The following is a 17731-nucleotide window of genomic DNA, read 5'->3' on the forward strand; positions in this document are numbered from 1 at the left end:
CGATGGGCTTCACACCCAGGGAAGCTGGTCCCTCCAGGAACGCGATCTGCAGATCAATCTTCTGGAGTTGCGAGCGGTCTGGAACGCTCTGAAGGCTTTCAGAGATCGGCTGTCCCACCAAATTATCCAAATTCAGACAGACAACCAGGTTGCCATGTATTACATCAACAAGCAGGGGGGCACCGGATCTCGCCCCCTGTGTCAGGAGGCCGTCAGAATGTGGCTCTGGGCTCGCCGTCACGGCATGGTGCTCCAAGCCACATATCTGGCAGGCGTAAACAACAGTCTGGCCGACAGGTTGAGCAGGATTATGCAACCTCACGAGTGGTCGCTCAATTCCCGTGTAGTGCGTCAGATCTTCCAGGTGTGGGGCACCCCCTTGGTAGATCTTTTCGCATCTCGAGCCAACCACAAAGTCCCTCAGTTCTGTTCCAGGCTTCAGGCCCACGGCAGACTGGCATCGGATGCCTTCCTCCTGGATTGGGGGGAGGGTCTGCTGTATGCTTATCCTCCCATACCTCTGGTGGGGAAGACTTTGTTGAAACTCAAGCAAGACCGAGGCACCATGATTCTGATTGCTCCTTTTTGGCCGCGTCAGATCTGGTTCCCTCTTGTTCTGGAGTTGTCCCCCGAAGAACCGTGGAGATTGGAGTGTTTTCCGACCCTCATCACACAGGACGAAGGGGCGCTTCTGCATCCCAACCTCCACTCTCTGGCTCTCACGGCCTGGATTTGAGAGCGTAGACTTCGCCTCTTTGGGTCTGTCAGAGGGTGTCTCCCGCATCTTGCTTGCGTCCAGGAAAGATTCCACTAAGAGGAGTTACTTCTTTCTATGGAGGAGGTTTGCCGTCTGGTGTGACAGCAAGGCCCAAGATCCTCGCTCTTGTCCTACACAGACCCTGCTTGAATACCTTCTGCACTTGTCTGAGTCTGGTCTCAAGACCAACTCTGTAAGGGTTCACCTTAGTGCAATCAGTGCATACCATTACCGCGTGGAAGGTAAGCCGATCTCAGGACAGCCTTTAGTTGTTCGCTTCATGAGAGGTTTGCTTTTGTCAAAGCCCCCTGTCAAGCCTCCTACAGTGTCATGGGATCTCAATGTCGTTCTCACCCAGCTGATGAAACCTCCTTTTGAGCCACTGAATTCCTGCCATCTGAAGTACTTGACCTGGAAGGTCATTTTCTTGGTGGCAGTTACTTCAGCTCGTAGAGTCAGTGAGCTTCAGGCCCTGGTAGCCCAGGCCCCTTACACCAAATTTCATCACAACAGAGTAGTCCTCCGCACTCACCCTAAGTTCTTGCCAAAGGTTGTGTCGGAGTTCCATCTGAACCAGTCAATTGTCTTGCCAACATTTTTTCCCCGTCCTCATTCCTGCCCTGCTGAACGTCAGCTGCACACATTGGACTGCAAGAGAGCATTGGCCTTCTATCTGGAGCGGACAGCCCAACAGACAGTCCGCCCAATTGTTTGTTTCTTTTGATCCCAACAGGAGGGGAGTGGCTGTGGGGAAACGCACCATATCCAATTGGCTAGCAGATTGCATTTCCTTCACTTACGCCCAGGCTGGGCTGGCTCTTGAGGGTCATGTCACGGCTCATAATGTTAGAGCCATGGCAGCGTCGGTAGCCCACTTGAAGTCAGCCACTATTGAAGAGATTTGCAAAGCTGAGACGTGGTCATCTGTCCACACATTCACATCTCATTACTGCCTGCAGCAGGATACCCGACGCGACAGTCGGTTCAGGCAGTCAGTGCTTCAGAATCTGTTCGGGGTTTAGAATCCAACTCCACCCTCCTAGGCCCATGTTTATTCTGTTCCAGGCTGCACTCTCAGTTAGTTGGATAAGTTGTTAGGTCAATCTCAGTTATGTCCTCGCTGTTGCGAGGCCCAATTGACCATGGTTGTTGTTTTGAGTGAGCCTGGGTGCTAGGGATACCCCATCAGTGAGAACAAGCAGCAGCCTGCTTGTCCTCGGAGAAAGCGAATGCTACATACCTGTAGAAGGTATTCTCCGAGGACAGCAGGCTGATTGTTCTCACAAACCCGCCCGCCTCCCCTTTTGGAGTTGTGTCTTCCCTTCTCTTTGTCTTGCTACATATGAGACTGGCCGGCACGAGCCGGTTTCAGGCGGGAAGACGGCCGCGCATGCGCATCGGCGCGCGAGGGCTAGCAAAGGCTTTTGCTAGTGAAGATTCCGATTGCAGGGGCTGCCGTGGACGTCACCCATCTGTGAGAACAATCAGCCTGCTGTCCTCGGAGTATACCTTCTACAGGTATGTAGCATTCGCTATACAGTTAAGTTTTTGATGGGTTTTGGAGGGCTCACTTAGAGTGGCATGTAGGCCTGGGTCCCCTTTTCTACAGTGCACTGCATTGACCACTAGGTTACTCCAGGGACCTGATTGCTGCTCTAATAGGACTGGCCATAACATCTGATGCTGTCATAGTGGCTTTGAGGTGTGGGAGGGAGTCAGTGACCACTGGGGGAGTAAAGGGAGGTCATGGCTTAATTCCTCCTGTGGTCATCTGGTTATTTAGGGCACCTTTTTGTGACTTAGGCATGACTGAAACGGGTCTAGACCAAAACATCTAACTTTTAGCCCTGGATGTTTTTGCTTTGTTTCATTATGGCAGAAAAATGTCCAAGTTTTGGGAATGCTAAAATCCTTCACCCAACACCCCTTTGTGATTTGTATGCACTGCAGAGAGAAAAGTCTCAAATCTGAAATTTGAAAATAGTGATTTGGACGTTTTTGAGACGTTTTTCTCTTTTGAAAATGGGCCCCATAATTTGTTATAGATTATTAGCATTGTGGTATTTTTTAAGTAAACTTTTGATGCTGAGTGTTATATTTTAGTTAATGTATTGTGCTTTTTTTTAAATCAAATGTGTGTTTATTTAACCTGCTGAGAACATTGTGGATTGTGTGGGACATAAGTGAAATGAATGAGTAAATATATAAATCTATTTATATACTCCTCCCTTCTCATCATCTCTCTCATCTCCCCTCTTGCTATCTTTCCACATTCTGTTCTTTCACTCTCACCCCTTACTATTTTAGTCTTTACTTCATCATTCTCCTCCTCTTACCTCTTCTCGCACTTCCCATGTCTAGCATCTCTCCCCCCCCCCCCCCCCCATATGCCCATCATCTCCTGTCTTTTTTTCTTTCTTCCTCTCTCTTCCTCCCCACTTCCCTCAGTCCTGTTCTCTTACACCACTGCTGGCCATCATCCTGGGCCTGTTGCACCATAGTAAGAAGAAAAGTGAGCAAACAGACGTTGAGCCAGTGTGTGTGCTCAAGGCCCTGCCATGTCCCTACACTTCCAGCACAGACTTCCTTTTATCAAGGGGTGGAGAAGACTGCAAGGCCGTGAGCATGTACATTGACTCAAAGGCCCTTTACTTAATTTTCCTTCCAGCTAATTCTCCAGTGCCTGTTCCTCAACTGCCCTTTCAGTATGCCACTAGAAAATGGTAGTGGCCTGAAAACAGGCAAAACAGGAAAGTCGAGCACAGAGAGAATTGCTACATCATAGTTGCTGAGTTTCCTAGTGAAGATAGAAGCATTCTTTGCGATGCTGTCTGAGCCTGTGAAAGTATATAAATTAGAGAAAGTAAAGGAGTCATATTACTTTATTTTTCTCTGTGTGGAGTGCTTCAGCATACAGTAACATGGACTATAAGAACAATCCCTATTAGTCTACCCAGGGAACCAGAGTCCTTTTATATGTCTGTTTTCAGGGAATGCAGTCTCTTCCAAACAGAAGCAGATAGCCCAGTTAGTAATAAGAATGCAAATACTAGACCAGAGAACTCCAGAAGAGCTGTGATTAAATTTGTGTGACCAATAATCATTTAAACATTCTACTGCACTTCTAAGCATAATAAATTATGAGTAAAAGTAGGACACTTGTCGGTACTGTGTGAGAAATCAGGAATAAATGCAACTCCAAAATTAAGGATAAGGAGCATATTTCCTATTTCTTGTGGCATTGGCACACAGTTATGCTTCCATGATCTCATAGTGTTGTTCTGAATCACTGAAATGACAAAGATACAATCACCTGCTTCCTGAAAAATGAGAAAGGGAAGGAGTCATGATGATCTCAAGAAAAATGTAACAAGATGTGCTTTAAATCAGGGCTGTGGAGTCGGAGTTGGAAGCAGCTGTGGGTGGAGTCAGAGTCTATAAAATTGTACTGACTCCGATTCCATCTTCAAAAAATTTACAACATTATAACATCCTCACTTTTAATATTCCATTATCCCTTGTTTGTCCTGATTAGATTGTAAGCTCTGTCGAGCAGGGACTGTCTCTTCATGTTCAAGTGTACAGCGCTGCGTACATCTAGTAGCGCTATAGAAATGATAAGTAGTAGTAGTAATATGTGGTAAATTTGATAATTTTATATACATATTTATCTATCTGTTTGTCTATCTAATATATCTGTCTTTGTCCTGGATATAAAGTACTGGTAAGTATAAGTTATATTTACCAGTAGTAAAGATCCAGGACAAAGAGATATTCAGTGCACTCCATTTAAGTGCACGTCGGATAAGCGCATGCTCTGTTTAACTGCATGCCGTATTTCGGTCCCATTTTTGGCGCCATCAATTTCTATGGGGACAAACCGGTTTAGCGCACCACTGATAAGTGCAAGATTCGCTTATATACATGGTTTAAGACCGCTGCTCTGCAGGAAAGACTCCACATAAGCACATGCACGGAATATGGAAGCCAATTGGCGCATGACAAAGGGGCGGTAAATTTGAAATCTCGTTGGTTAACTGCCACAGGCAGAAGAAGCGAAAGAATGTTGTTAGAGTGTACACTGGAGTCGTCGTCGTGCAACTGTAAGACTTTAACACTGGCTGAACGAATAGACGTTCTTAAAAAATTAGAAAACAAACAAAGTCAAGCATCTATTGCTAAAGAATATGGTGTCAATCCCAATCAAATTTCACATATCCTGAAGCAGAAAGACCAGCTTCGGGAAGACTGGCAAAACAATACAAATCCACACCGGAAATGAAAAAGGGTGGGAAAAGCTGAGGAGGTAAAAGATGCTCTTCGGTGGTTTTATCAAGTCAGGAGCAGACAGTTTCCTGTCAGTGGTCCACTGCTTATGGAGAAAGCTAATCAGCTAGCTGAAAGTCTTGGACTAACTGAATTAAAAGCCACTGTTGGATGGTTGGAAAGATGGAAGGAGAGGAACAACATAAAATTCAAGAAACAGCATGGTGAAAAACAAGACGCTGATGACTTTGGTGCTGAAAATTGGGTTGTTTCAGTTCTTCCTACCATCTTGAACGAGTTTGCACCTCGTGACATTTTCAGTGCTGACGAAAATGGTCTCTACTGACGAACGATACCTGATGGAACACTTGCATTCAAACAAGCCGAAACTACAGGAAGTAAAACGTTGAAGGACCGACTGATGATCCTCCTTTGCTACAATATGGATGGGAGTGAGAAGTTGGAACCACTCGTCATTGGAAAGAGCAAACAGCCCCGTTGCTTCAAGAATGTTAAGCAACTTCCTGTGTCATACGAGGCTAAAACAAATTCATGGATGACTGGGGAAATTTGGAAGCAGTGGCTAAAGAAGTTAGACACTAGAATGCAGGCACAAAAGCGTCAGATTTTGTTGCTTTGTGATAATTGTGCTGCACACAGTGATGATGTCAGGCTGTCTAACGTCAAGGTGGTCTTCCTGCCACCAAACACAACCTCTCTGATCCAACCTCTGGATCAGGGCATAATAGTCAATCTCAAACAACATTATCGGGCTCTTGTGCTACGTCGTCTGATGAGTGTTATGGATGACCAGACTGGCAAGGAGAAACGTGCTTTTGAACTGGCTCGTAATCTATCACTGTTGGATTCCCTACATATGCAGAAAGAAGCCTGAAATCATGTTACACAGGCAACCATTGTGAACTGCTACAAGCGGGCAAGCTTTGTTAGGGATGTGGAGAGGGACGAAACAGATGCAGCTGTTGCAAACGCGTCAGATGAACAGGCTATTGACATCCCAGCCAGTGTTACTGAAGAGGAGTTTCATCACTACGTAGGTGTTGTTTACGATCTACAAACAGCTGACGACAGCACTGATGTCCAGATATGTGCCTACATGCAGGCAACGGCTGATGATGAAACAGATGATGAAATGAGCAGCGAGGCACATGCTGACGAAATTCAGCAACATCCTGTCACTTTTGCAAGAGAGCTGGAGAGACTCAACACTATGCGGTCCTATCTGGAGGCCACTGGATGTCAGTGCTATGACAGTTTTTACCGTCTGGCAGACACAGTCTGTGGAACTCACAGACACAAGAGTGTATAGAGGACTATGACTGATTACTTCAAGTAAGCCTAAGATCGGTTAACGGAGACTGTATAATGTCAGTTAACGGAGACTGTATACTGTACGTATAATAAACAGTACTGTACATATGTTTATCAGATGTCAAGCTTCTTTGGGTCACAACGGTTAAGTGCACGCTCCGGTTAACTGCATGTATTTCTTTGGTCCCAGACCCTTGCACTTAAGCGGATTGCACTGTATATCCAAAACAAAAAATATAAAGTCTAATATCAGTAGGAGTCTGTGCTGGTGTCATTGTGTACCAACGCCACAGCCCTGCTTTCAGTGATTATGATGTACTGCATGGATATGTTTCTGGTATCTGGGAAGTATACATTTTAGAAGCACATTAAAATGGTTCTAATCCCAGTCATCCTAGTATTTTACTTTTACCCAAAATAACATAGTAAATGACGGCAGATAAAGACTTGAATAGTCCATCCAGTCTGCCCAACAGTCACACTCATTATCAATTCATGATTAAACCAATAATGAATGTGATATAAAATACTTGATCACTGTCTTTCATTGGCATTTCTGGGACATAGACCTTAGGAGTTTGCCTGGCACTGTCCTTAGGTTAGAACTACTGGAGTTGCCTTCGAAGCCTACTCTAGCCTATCCGAATCCATCTTGTCATTTGCTGGACACAGACCATAAAAGTCTGCCCAGCACTTGCCTCACGTTCCATTTACTGGAGTTTCCGTCAAAGCCTTCTCCAGCCCATCCTAAACCAGATTGCCATATATGGGACACAGACTGTGCAAGTCTTCCAAGCATCAGCCTTAGTTCTTCACAGCCGGATTCGCCATCTGTCACGCTTCTGGATGGGTGAGCCCTTGAGCCATGACCGGGCTCCAATGGTCTGGAGGGTCCCGGTTGATGGCAGGCAAGTCGCTCACGGATGGCTCTGAGAAGAGCCCTTGGGGCAGGCCCGGCGGGACTGGGACTGGGATGGCCCAGCAAAGTTTTTGTTGTTGTTGTTGTTGATAGCACCACAACCGAAATGATACTTTTGATTTTGTGGCTGTTGTCAACCTAATAGTCTTGTTACAAATCCTTTTCTTCCTGCTGGCCAGTAATAAGCTCTCTGGGGTTGTCTCTTACAGGGCAGCCAGCCCCCCCCCCCCACCCCCCATATGAAACAGTATCATGTAGATAGATGTAATAAACGTTTAACATCTTGTTACAGGATTACTTGGCCACATGGTAAAAGCAAATCTCTGACTAGGCCTGAAAGATTGCATCTACTCCCAGCTCCCCCCTGGTAGCCCTGCCTCCCTGTGTCCCCTTTCCTCTTATGTGTCTTCTGCCCTTGCAGAGGTCTTCTTGCGTCTTTTCTTTCACACTTATTGTGCAGACACCAACCTTCCTTCCTATTTCTATATTCTACCTCCCCATTTCCATCACTATTAGCATAAACAGATTCTGGTCCTACTCCAGAGTCATGAACCTGGGGTGTTTTATGTCATAAGAGCATATGAATAGCCATACTAGGTCAGACAATGGTCCATCTAGCCCAGTATCCTGTTTCCAACAGTGGCCAATCCAGGTCACAAGTACCTGGCAGAAACCCAAATCATGGCAGCATTCCATGCTACAAATCCCAGGGCAAGCAGTGGCTTTCCCATGTCTGTCTCAATATAAGGCTATGGACTTTTCCTGCAGGAACTTTTCCAAATCCATATATGCACGCTAACTGCTGTTACCACATCCTCTAGCAAAGAGTTTCAGAGCGTAACTATTAGTGAGTGAAAAAATATTTCCTCCTATTTGTTTTAAAAGTTTTTCCATGTAACTTCTTCTAGTGTCCCTTAGTCTTTGTTCTTTTGGAATGAGTAAAAAATTGATTTACTTCCACTCAGGATTTTGTAGGCCTCAATTATAACTCCCCTCGTCCATCTCCTTTATAAGCTGAAGAGCCCTAACCTCTTTACCCTTTCCTCATGCGAGAGGTTTCCATTTCCTTTATCATTTTGGTCATAGAAACATATAAACATGATGGCAGATAAGGGCCAAATGGCCCATCCAGTAACCACTACTAGCTCCTCTTCCTCATTAACCAGTCTGCCCTTCCTCAATAACCACTATCTCCTCCTTTTCCTAAGGGATCCCACATGCCTGTCCCATACTTCCTTAAATTCTGTTACAGTCTTTGTCTCCACTACCTCCACCAGGAGGCCATTCCATTCATCCACCACCCTTTCCATGAAGGAGTACTTTCTTAGATTCCTCCTAAGCGTATTTCCTCTCAACTTCTTCCTATGCCCTCTCATTCCAGGGTTTTCCTTCATTTGAAAAAGGCTCACCTCCTATACATTGATGCCACTGAAGTATTTAAACATCTCAATCATATTCTCTCTCACCTGTCTCTTCCAGCGTATGCATGTTCAGGTTCATAAGCCTGTCCCCTTATGTTTTATGATGGAAATCGCTTACCTGTTTTGTAGTTGCCGTCTGGACCGACTCCATCCTGTTTATATCTTTCCGTTGTTGGTACAGTCTCCAGAATTGCACACAGTACTCTAAATGGGGCCTTACCAGAGACTTACAAGGGCACTATCACCTCTTTTTCCTGCTGGTCATCCCTCTCCTTATGCACCCAAACATCCTGGTTTTACATAAGAACATAAGTATTGCCATACTGGGACAGACCAAAGGTTCATCAAGCCCAGCATCCTGTTTCCAACAGTGGCCATCCAGGTCACAAAAACCTGGCAAGATTCCAAAAAAGTACAAAACATTTTATACTGCATATCCCAGAAATAGTGGATTTTCCCTAAGTCCAATTTAATAATGGTCTATGGACTTTTCCTTTAGGAAGCCGTCCAAACCTTTTAAAACTCCACTAAGCTAACCACCTTTACCACATTCTCTGTCAACAAATTCCAGAATTTAATTACACATTGAGTGAAGAAACATTTTCTCCGATTCATTTTAAATTTACTACTTTGTAGCTTCATCGCATGCCCCCTAGTCCTAGTATTTTTGGAAAGCATGAACAGACGCTTCACATCTACCCGTTCAACTCCACTCATTACTTTATAGACCTCTATCATATCTCCCCTTAGCTGCCTTTTCTCCAAGCTGAAGAGCCCTAGCCGCTTTAGTCTTTCCTCATAGGGAAGTCGTCCCATCCCCTTTATCATTTTTGTCGCCCTTCTCTGCACCTTTTCTAATTCCACTATATCTTTTTTGCGATGTGGCGACCAGAAATTAACACAATATTCGAGGTACGGTCACACCATGGAGCGATACAAAGGAATTATAACGTCCTCATTTTTGTTTTTCATTCCTTTCCTAATAATACCTAACATTCTATTTGCTTTCTTAGCCGCCGCAGCACACTGAGCTGAAGGTTTCAACGTATCATCGACGACGACACCTAGATCCCTTTCTTGGTCTTTGAATCCTAACATGGAACCTTGCATGACGTAGCCTGCAATGGAGAAAAAATTAATAAATAACATACCTTTAATCGCACGATTAAAAGTTTAATCAAAATGCAGCCCTTAAAAATAGTGGTGGTGTATGTACTTTTTCCCATGTTTAACTGATTATTCTTTTTGCAGTATACACCTGAAAGTATGTGCAGTTTTTACAAATTTGAAATGGAGGCAGTTCTATAATCCTTAATTCGCCATCTGTCACGCTTCTGGATGGGTGAGCCCTTGAGCCATGACCGGGCTTCAGTGGTCTGGAGGGTCCCGGTTGATGGCAGGCAAGTCGCTCACGGATGGCTCTGAGAAGAGCCCTTGGGGCAGGCCCGGCGGGACTGGGACTGGGACCTGGGGTGGCCCAGCAAAGATTTTGTTGTTGTTGTTGAGAGCACCACAATCGAAATGATACTTTTGATTTTGTGGCTGTTGTCAACCTAATAGTCTTGTTACAAATCCTTGTAAAAAAAACTCCATGTATTTTCAAGGGTGAATAGCAAAAACATCAAATAAATAAGAAGCTAAACTTGAGAGAATTTACATATGGCACTTTTTACTAAAGCTTGTGCACACTAGGGGCCCTGTGCTGTAGGCGCACTAAAAATTAGCGTATGCTAACGCTAGCAACACCCATAGGAATATATGTCCCACATGCCGCGGCTTGGTAAACAGGGCCCTAAATACCAAGAAGTCCATTTTATGGGATTCTTAGCAGTTAGCACACACTAAGCTTTAGTAAAAGGGCCCCATAGACTTTTCCAGTTCCTCAAAATATAGTTTGATGTTACTTTTTGTTGAACCAACATAAGAAATCTCCAATGATGGTGATACGTATGAAAGACAGTCTAGGTTCCTACTTATAAGTCCCAGTCCCTGGATGCGCCGTGCATTTCTTCCACAAGAAAGATCCTTAGATTTCAGAAAGAAAAATTAAATAGGCTAATTATTGAAGAAATCGCTTCTGTTTTAACAGCATTGCATTAGAACTGTGTTTCTGAATTGCTCAGTGCATGCCTCGCTAAGTTATAAGAACTGTCAGGCCAGAGATCAATGGTAAGCTTCGAATGCCTGCTTTACATTTCATTCAGCAGAGAGAAAGGCTGAGGAAAGTTTTTCTATCTTGAGAATTAATACGATGTTATGGTGATAAAACTATATTGTGAGAAATATGAGGGTGAGAGGGAGAATGAAGGCACAAGGAGGAATGAGGAGGCTCGAGAGGGATGGAAACTGGATAGAGAAAGGAAGGAGTCTCTTCCCTTGGGGAATTGGAGAAAAGGAAAAGACTACGATTCCCAGCAACCCCTGAGTAGGTCCCATGGTAGAAACAGGGACTTCAATCCCCAACAGCCCCCAGAGTTGGTCATGAGATGGGCAAGAGAAGGGAGTTGGAAAAACCTGTCCCAGAGAGCCAGGATGAGGGAAGGAGTTCTGAACCTGCCCAATCGAGTAAATGGAGAGCAGCTGAGCAATGGGTGTGGGGAGGAACCTATGGACTGGCAAGGGGAAGAAAAGGAGGAAGAACTAGAGCAAGAGGAGCTGATGGAGATTGCTGCTCTGACTAAACTGGAAGGAATGGAGGTGAAACAGCAGAGGGCAGCTTGGGAGGAGAGCCGGGTAGAAGAAGGGAAAAGGTGGCTATCCCACGAGGGGAGCTGAGAGAACAGGTTTACCATGGAAGGGTCATGCGGGTGGTGGTCAGGGTATAATGCTGGCCTGGTTGGTGAGGGACCCTTGCCACTCTCCCTAGGTTGATTTCTTTTGAAAGGGAGAGAGGAGGAGTGGTGGTGTTGGGCATAATGGCTATACATGACTGCTGGGAGTTTGAATCCTTCCTGAACTGCTGTGTTTGAGGAATTGTTTTATCTAACTGCTGACATGAACTGCTGGGGAGGGTTTGAACCAGTGGCGTAGCTACGTGGGGCCTGAGGGGGCCGGGGCCCCCGCAGATTCACCCCAGGACCCCCCTCCCGGCGAACCCGCCCCCGCCGCCGCCTACCTTTACTTTTGCTGGCGGGGGATCCCACTCCCCGCCAGCCGACGTCTTCTCAGTCCTTCCTGCACTTCAATTTGTTTGCTGACGTCCTGCACGTAATTATACGTGCAGGACGTCAGACTCAGAGAACAGTTCTGTTCCCTGAGTCTGACGTACTGCACGTACAACGTGCAGGACGTCAGCAAACAAATTGAAGAGCGGGAAGCGACTAAGAAGAAGACGTCGGCTGGCGGGGAGTGGGATCCCCCGCCAGCAAAAGTAAAGGTAGGATGCAGCGGAGGCGGGTTCGCGGCGGGAGGGGGGGGCGGCAATGTCGGCGGGGGGGGGGCGGCGCCGGGGGGAGGGCTAAAATGTGCCCCCTCCCCCCGGGCTCGGACCCCTCTCCCACGGAAGGCTGGCTACGCCCCTGGTTTGAACCCTTTCTGGAGCTACCGTGTTTGGAGAATTACTTTGCATACCTGCTATACATGAACTGCTGGGAGTTTGAGCCCTTTTTGAGCTACTTTGTTTGAAGAATTGCTTTGTATAACTGCTTTATATGAACTGCTGAGATTTTGGAACCTTTTGGGGTTGAACTGTTTAGCTGTTGAACTGCTATGCTTCTTGAGAAATGCTGTGGTGGGAACTACCTTTGGAGGAGCAGTTGACACAAAGGGATTACAATAAAGTATAATGATCTGACCTTGTGGATTGCCGTGTGCTCTTTAGCAGTGGATTACAGCACACAGCTCAGCTAAAGGGCCGAGGGACTCAAGAGTCTCCCGGTGCAGGAGACTTTTCCAAGAGTCTCCCGGTGGTGGAGACCTTACAATATACAGCTGAGAAATTGTGTTCAAACAAGATGTGATAACTTGAACTTGGTGCAAGAAAATAAATCTATTTCAGAACACAAAAACATGAATGCAAATTTTCTTTTCTCTCTTTCCTTCACTAGTGTCAAGTGCCTGCAGAAGACTGTGAAGGATGCCTACCATCTTATTTGTAGACCATGTGCGTGCAGATTGAACCTTTGTGCAAAATGTGGGAAAGCAGAAGAAGTCATTCTTCCGTAAGTAATGATTTAGCAATGATGCCTATATATTTCCTTGTAGCTGCAGTACTGTTGATGGCACTACATACTTATATTCCTTTTTTTTCCCACTGTATATTCATTTATTTAAAACCATGGCCAGCTCAGGCCATGAACACTAAACACCTGCCTCCTTGCTGCAGCCAGCTTCCTGGTCTTCCAGCTAGCAGCAGAATCTTCACCCCTTGACCCACTTATGCAGATGCGGACCTTATCTCCCAACCACCACTTCCAATAGGGCTGCTTCTGCCATCCCCCCGCCTCTTTCAGAGCCACTTCTACCACCCCCCACCACCACCACCTCTTCCGGGGCTGCCTCCGCCTCCCGGCATCTCACCAAGTTTGTCACTGCTGTTGTAAATGCAGGGCCATACAGCCTCCAATGCGCTTCTATTACCCTGTCGATCCCACCCCCTCTTACGTGAAACTCTGAAGTATGGTGGGTGGGACCAGCAGGGTATTGGAAGCACACTGGAGTCTGTTTGGCCCCGCATTTATAGCAGCAGCAGATTCAGTGAGATGCTGGGAGGCAGAGGCAGCCCCAGAAAAGGTGGGGAGAGGGGAGCTTGGCAGCCCAGGAAGTTGGGGGAGGGGGCAGAGTTGCAGGGCCAAGAAGGAGGGAGGGGGTTGGAGACTGGAGGACAGCAAACGGACATGGAGAGAGATGTGGGGAGAGCTCAGGTGCTAGAGAGAGTGTTCAGATGCTGATGATCAAGAAAGGATGCATGTGCTGGACAGGGTCGAGGGAGGAGAAAAGCTGGGAGAACAGGAGGAAATATTTCTGGGGGGGGGGGGCTGGGGAAGGAAAGCAACAACAAAATTATGGGGGGAGACCTGGGTGGAAAGCAGGGAGAAAAAAATATTTGGGGGGGGGGGGGGGGGGCTAGGGGAAGAGATTTGAGAGAAGAAAATATTCTAGGGGCAGAAGACTGGGAAAAGAGGAGAAAATATTCCATGGGGTCTTACATACCGTATTTTTCGGACTATAAGACGCACTTTTTCCCCCCCAAATTTGGGAGGAAAATGGGGGGTGCGTCTTATAGTCCGAAGGTAGATTTGGCTGGCTGGCAGGCCGCCCGCCCTCCGAGTTCGGGATCGCCGTCAGGGTTACCTCCTCCCCCCCGGCCCTGTCACCACTTCTACCTACTCACGCAATCTTCCCTGGTGGTCTAGTGACGTCGGGGCAGGAAAGAGCCCCCTCTTTCCTGCCCAGCGCGCTGCTCTCCATCCTCCTGTATGCAGCCTGACGGTCTCGGCGAGATTCAAAATGGCCACCGAGACTTCATGAGGTCAGAGAGATGATTAAATGTTACCTCAGCTAGTGTTCGAGTGGATAAACATGTCCTGCTGCAGTATATGCAGCCTGTGTCACGCCTAGTGTGTGTGAGACTAAGAAGTTAGTTACTACTTCCATTAAAGACCTAGTTGAAGAGCCAAGCTTTCACCTGTTTCCTGAAGTAGAGATGGTTTTGTGTTAAGCAGAACCTTTCAGGGAGTGCATTCCAGAGTGTGGGGGCTACTCCAGAGAAGGCTGGCTTGCGGGTATTACATCTTGTAATGTCTTTTGGAGAGGGAGTTGTTAGGGATACCCCTTGGGGAGGACCTTAGTGTCCTTGGAGGTGTGTAGAGGGTCATCGTGTTCTTCAGGTATTCGGGGCCATTTCCTTTAAGAACCTTGAAGATCAGACATAGACATCTTAATAATGGTTTATGGACTTTTCTTTTAGGAAGTTATCCAAACCTTTTTTAAACCCTGCTAAGCTAACTGCTTTTCTCCGAGGACAAGAAGGGCATTAATTCTCACAAATGGGTAACGCGGCGCCATGTTGTTTGGCACAGGCTTTATGACGAGCCATAAGTGCTTTTGTGGAGCACGAGACACGCTCCACTACTCTTGCACAGGTGCCTTCCCACCCGCCGTCGTGTGCAGCTACAGCAGTTCAGTTTTTACTACGTTGAAGAGGGGACTGCGTCTCTGTCTTGTCTTCACGCCCAGCCTGAAGAGCTTCGTTTTTTGGTGCCTTTTGGCATTTTTCAGTGGTTTTTCACTGTCTTTTTTGGGCATTTGTTTTTTTCCCCTTCTCTTCCCATACCTTTTTAAGTTTGTTTTGTTTTCTTTCTTTTCCATCTGCTAGGCCACATTGAGGCCTTGCCTCCGGTCAGGTCTTAACTGTCTTTTTTTTACCTGGTGCCTTGCCCCTTTTTTTTTTTTCAGGCACCATTGTGTCTTTTGATTTAGTGGAAGTTTTTTCGTCCATGTCCTTGCAGTCAGATAGTTTCTGGCACGGGCACCCATTTTTGGTTTCTGTGCTGTCTAGGGCCCGACCATAGCCCTGCTAATTGTATCCTTTGCCTATGTATGAAGAAAAGGATGCAACTGTCCAAAGAGACTCAACAAGAAAAGATTTTTGGAGCTGAAGTCAGTGGCCTCGATGTCAGACAGCATCGGCATTAGGACCATCGGTCCCTATGGCTGCCTCGATACACTGAGATACTGGGAGCAGTAGTGCTTCAAGTGGGTCTCCACCTGCCACGATGCCGACTGCTGGACAGAACCCCTGGGACAGGTCAGTGTTGGACCCAACCCTGAGATGACGTGAGGATTCAATGTCGGCCCTCATCAGCACCGAGGAGTCTTGACACTGAACTTCGGGCGAAGGCCACCAATCATCGGCATAAGTCAGCCTCATCACATGGTGCCAGGAGCTCAGGGGTGTCGAGGGACATGGCACGCGAGAAGCGTTGGCGCCAGGAGGATCATTCCCCCTCTATCCAGGAGGTGCTAGTGCACCTGTCTCCAGACAGCCAGGATCCGACTCCCATCTCAGCCCCATCTGTTCTGCAGCCTGTCTTGGAGCCGACATCCCAGTCTTTCTCAGTGTTGGCCCTTGATGAGTGTATTCGGGCCTTTCTTCCTGAGATGCTGGATGGTATCTTACAGTGGTGTGCATCGTTGTCAGGGGTGCTTGTGCTTACCGTCCAGCCCGCTGTGGCCCTGCCTGGCCCTCAGCCTGTGGTGCGGCCCCAGTGTCAACTGCCACTCAAGCTGGTACCCCCTCGACATTGGTGGAGGAAGCTTTGCTGGAGTTGAGGCAGGAGCCGACTCCTCGACACCCCTCTCGAGGACATAGCTCCTCAAAGTTGAGGCAGGCTTGGTCTCAGCCCTCCCCTGAGGAGTTTTTGACTGACATCGATGAGGACCACTAATGGGAGTCAGAGGAGAATCCATAAGTACTTAAGTATTGCCATACTGGGAAAGACCAAAGGTCCATCAAGCCCAGCATCCTGTTTCCAACAGTGGCCAATCCAGGTCACAAATACCTGGCAAGATCCCAAAAAAGTACAAAACATTATACCGCTTATCCCAGAAATAGTGGGTTTTCCCCAAGTCCATTTAATAATGTCTATGGACTTTTTCTTTAGGAAGCCGTCCAAACCTTTTTTAAACTCCACTAAGCTAAACCGCCTTTACCACATTCTCTCTCTGGCAACGAATTCCAGAGTTTAATTACACACTGAGTGAAGAAACATTTTCTCTGATTCATTTTAAATATACTACTTTGTAGCTTCATCGCATGCCCCCTAGTCCTAGTATTTTTGGAAAGCGTAAACAGGCGCTTCACGTCTACCCGTTCAACTCCACTCATTACTTTATAGACCTCTATCATATCCATGGTACTTCTCCTCAGATGAGTCCTATGGTACCCCCTCTGAACTCTCCCTCCCACTTGAAAGGAGAAAGTATCCTCCGGAGAGCCTTTCTTTCCCTTCTTTTGTAAAAGAAATGGCTGAGGCTATACCATTTCATTTGGACATGGAGGACAAGCCCAGGGCTAAGATGCTCAAGGTCCTTACCTCGACGATTGGCTGGTGAAGAGCACATTGGAGGACGGTGCTCAGGAGTCCTTGTGTAGAACTATTCGTGTGCTAGAACTGCTAGGGTTCATTAAAAATGACCCCAAGTCTCATCTTCACCCTGCACAACAATTGGAATTCATTAGAGCCCTGCTCGATATTCTAAAGGTTTGAGCCTTCCTCCCAGGGCTGAGGGCGGACACGCTAGTCACACTGGCCTCTCAGGTTCGAGCTTCTCAGGGCATGGCTTGGAAATTGTTGAGGTTGTTGGGTCACATGGCTTCCACAGTTTGTGAAAACCATGACGCACCTTCACATGAGATCAGCCCAATGAACCCTAGCTTCCCAGTAGTACCAGGCTACGGGAGACATCTGAGTGTCCAGACTTTGTTCACTCTCTGCTCTGGTGGACTGTTCGATCCAGTTTGCCCCTGGGACTTCCATTCCAAATTCCTCAGCCACAAAAAGTGCTGACGACAGATGCATCTCTCCTTGATTGGGGAGCTCATGTAGATGGGCTTCACACTCAGGGAGCATGGTCCCTCCAGGTAACAGGTCTTCAGATCAATCTTCTTGAGTTTTGGGCGATCTGGAACACTCTAGAGGCTTTCAGAGATTGGCTGCCCAACCAAATTGTGCTCATTCAAACAGGTTGCAGTGTATTATACCAACAAGCAGGGGGGGCACCAGATCACGCCCTCTGTATCAGGATCTCTTTGCCACTCAATTGAATCACAAAGTCCCTCGGTTCTGCTCCCGGCTTCAGGCCCACGACAGACTAGCGTCGGATGTCTTCCTCCTGCATTGGGAGACAGGTCTGCTGTACACGTATCCTCCCATTCCTCTTGTGGTGAAGACTCTGAAACTCAAGCAAGACCACGGGACCGTGATCTTAATCGCACTTTACTGTTCTCGGCAGATCTGGTTCTCTCTTCTTCTGGAGTTATCCTCTGACCCGTGGAGATTGGAGTGTTTTCCGACCCTCATCACACAGAACGAG

At 47.0% G+C, this 17731-nt stretch overlaps 1 protein-coding gene across 1 annotated transcript in view; it reads left to right on the top strand.

The window, feature by feature from the left end:
* The window catches only part of C2H9orf85 (chromosome 2 C9orf85 homolog), a 146639-nt gene that overhangs the window by 115046 nt on the left and 13862 nt on the right, over positions 1-17731 (top strand). The window contains exon 3 of the mRNA XM_030193863.1: positions 12742-12855. Within this exon, the coding sequence (XP_030049723.1) occupies positions 12742-12855 (114 nt within the window). The remainder of the gene's footprint in view (positions 1-12741; positions 12856-17731) is intronic.

This window comes from Microcaecilia unicolor, chromosome 2 (assembly GCF_901765095.1).
Source record: "Microcaecilia unicolor chromosome 2, aMicUni1.1, whole genome shotgun sequence".
NCBI lineage: Eukaryota > Metazoa > Chordata > Amphibia > Gymnophiona > Siphonopidae > Microcaecilia > Microcaecilia unicolor.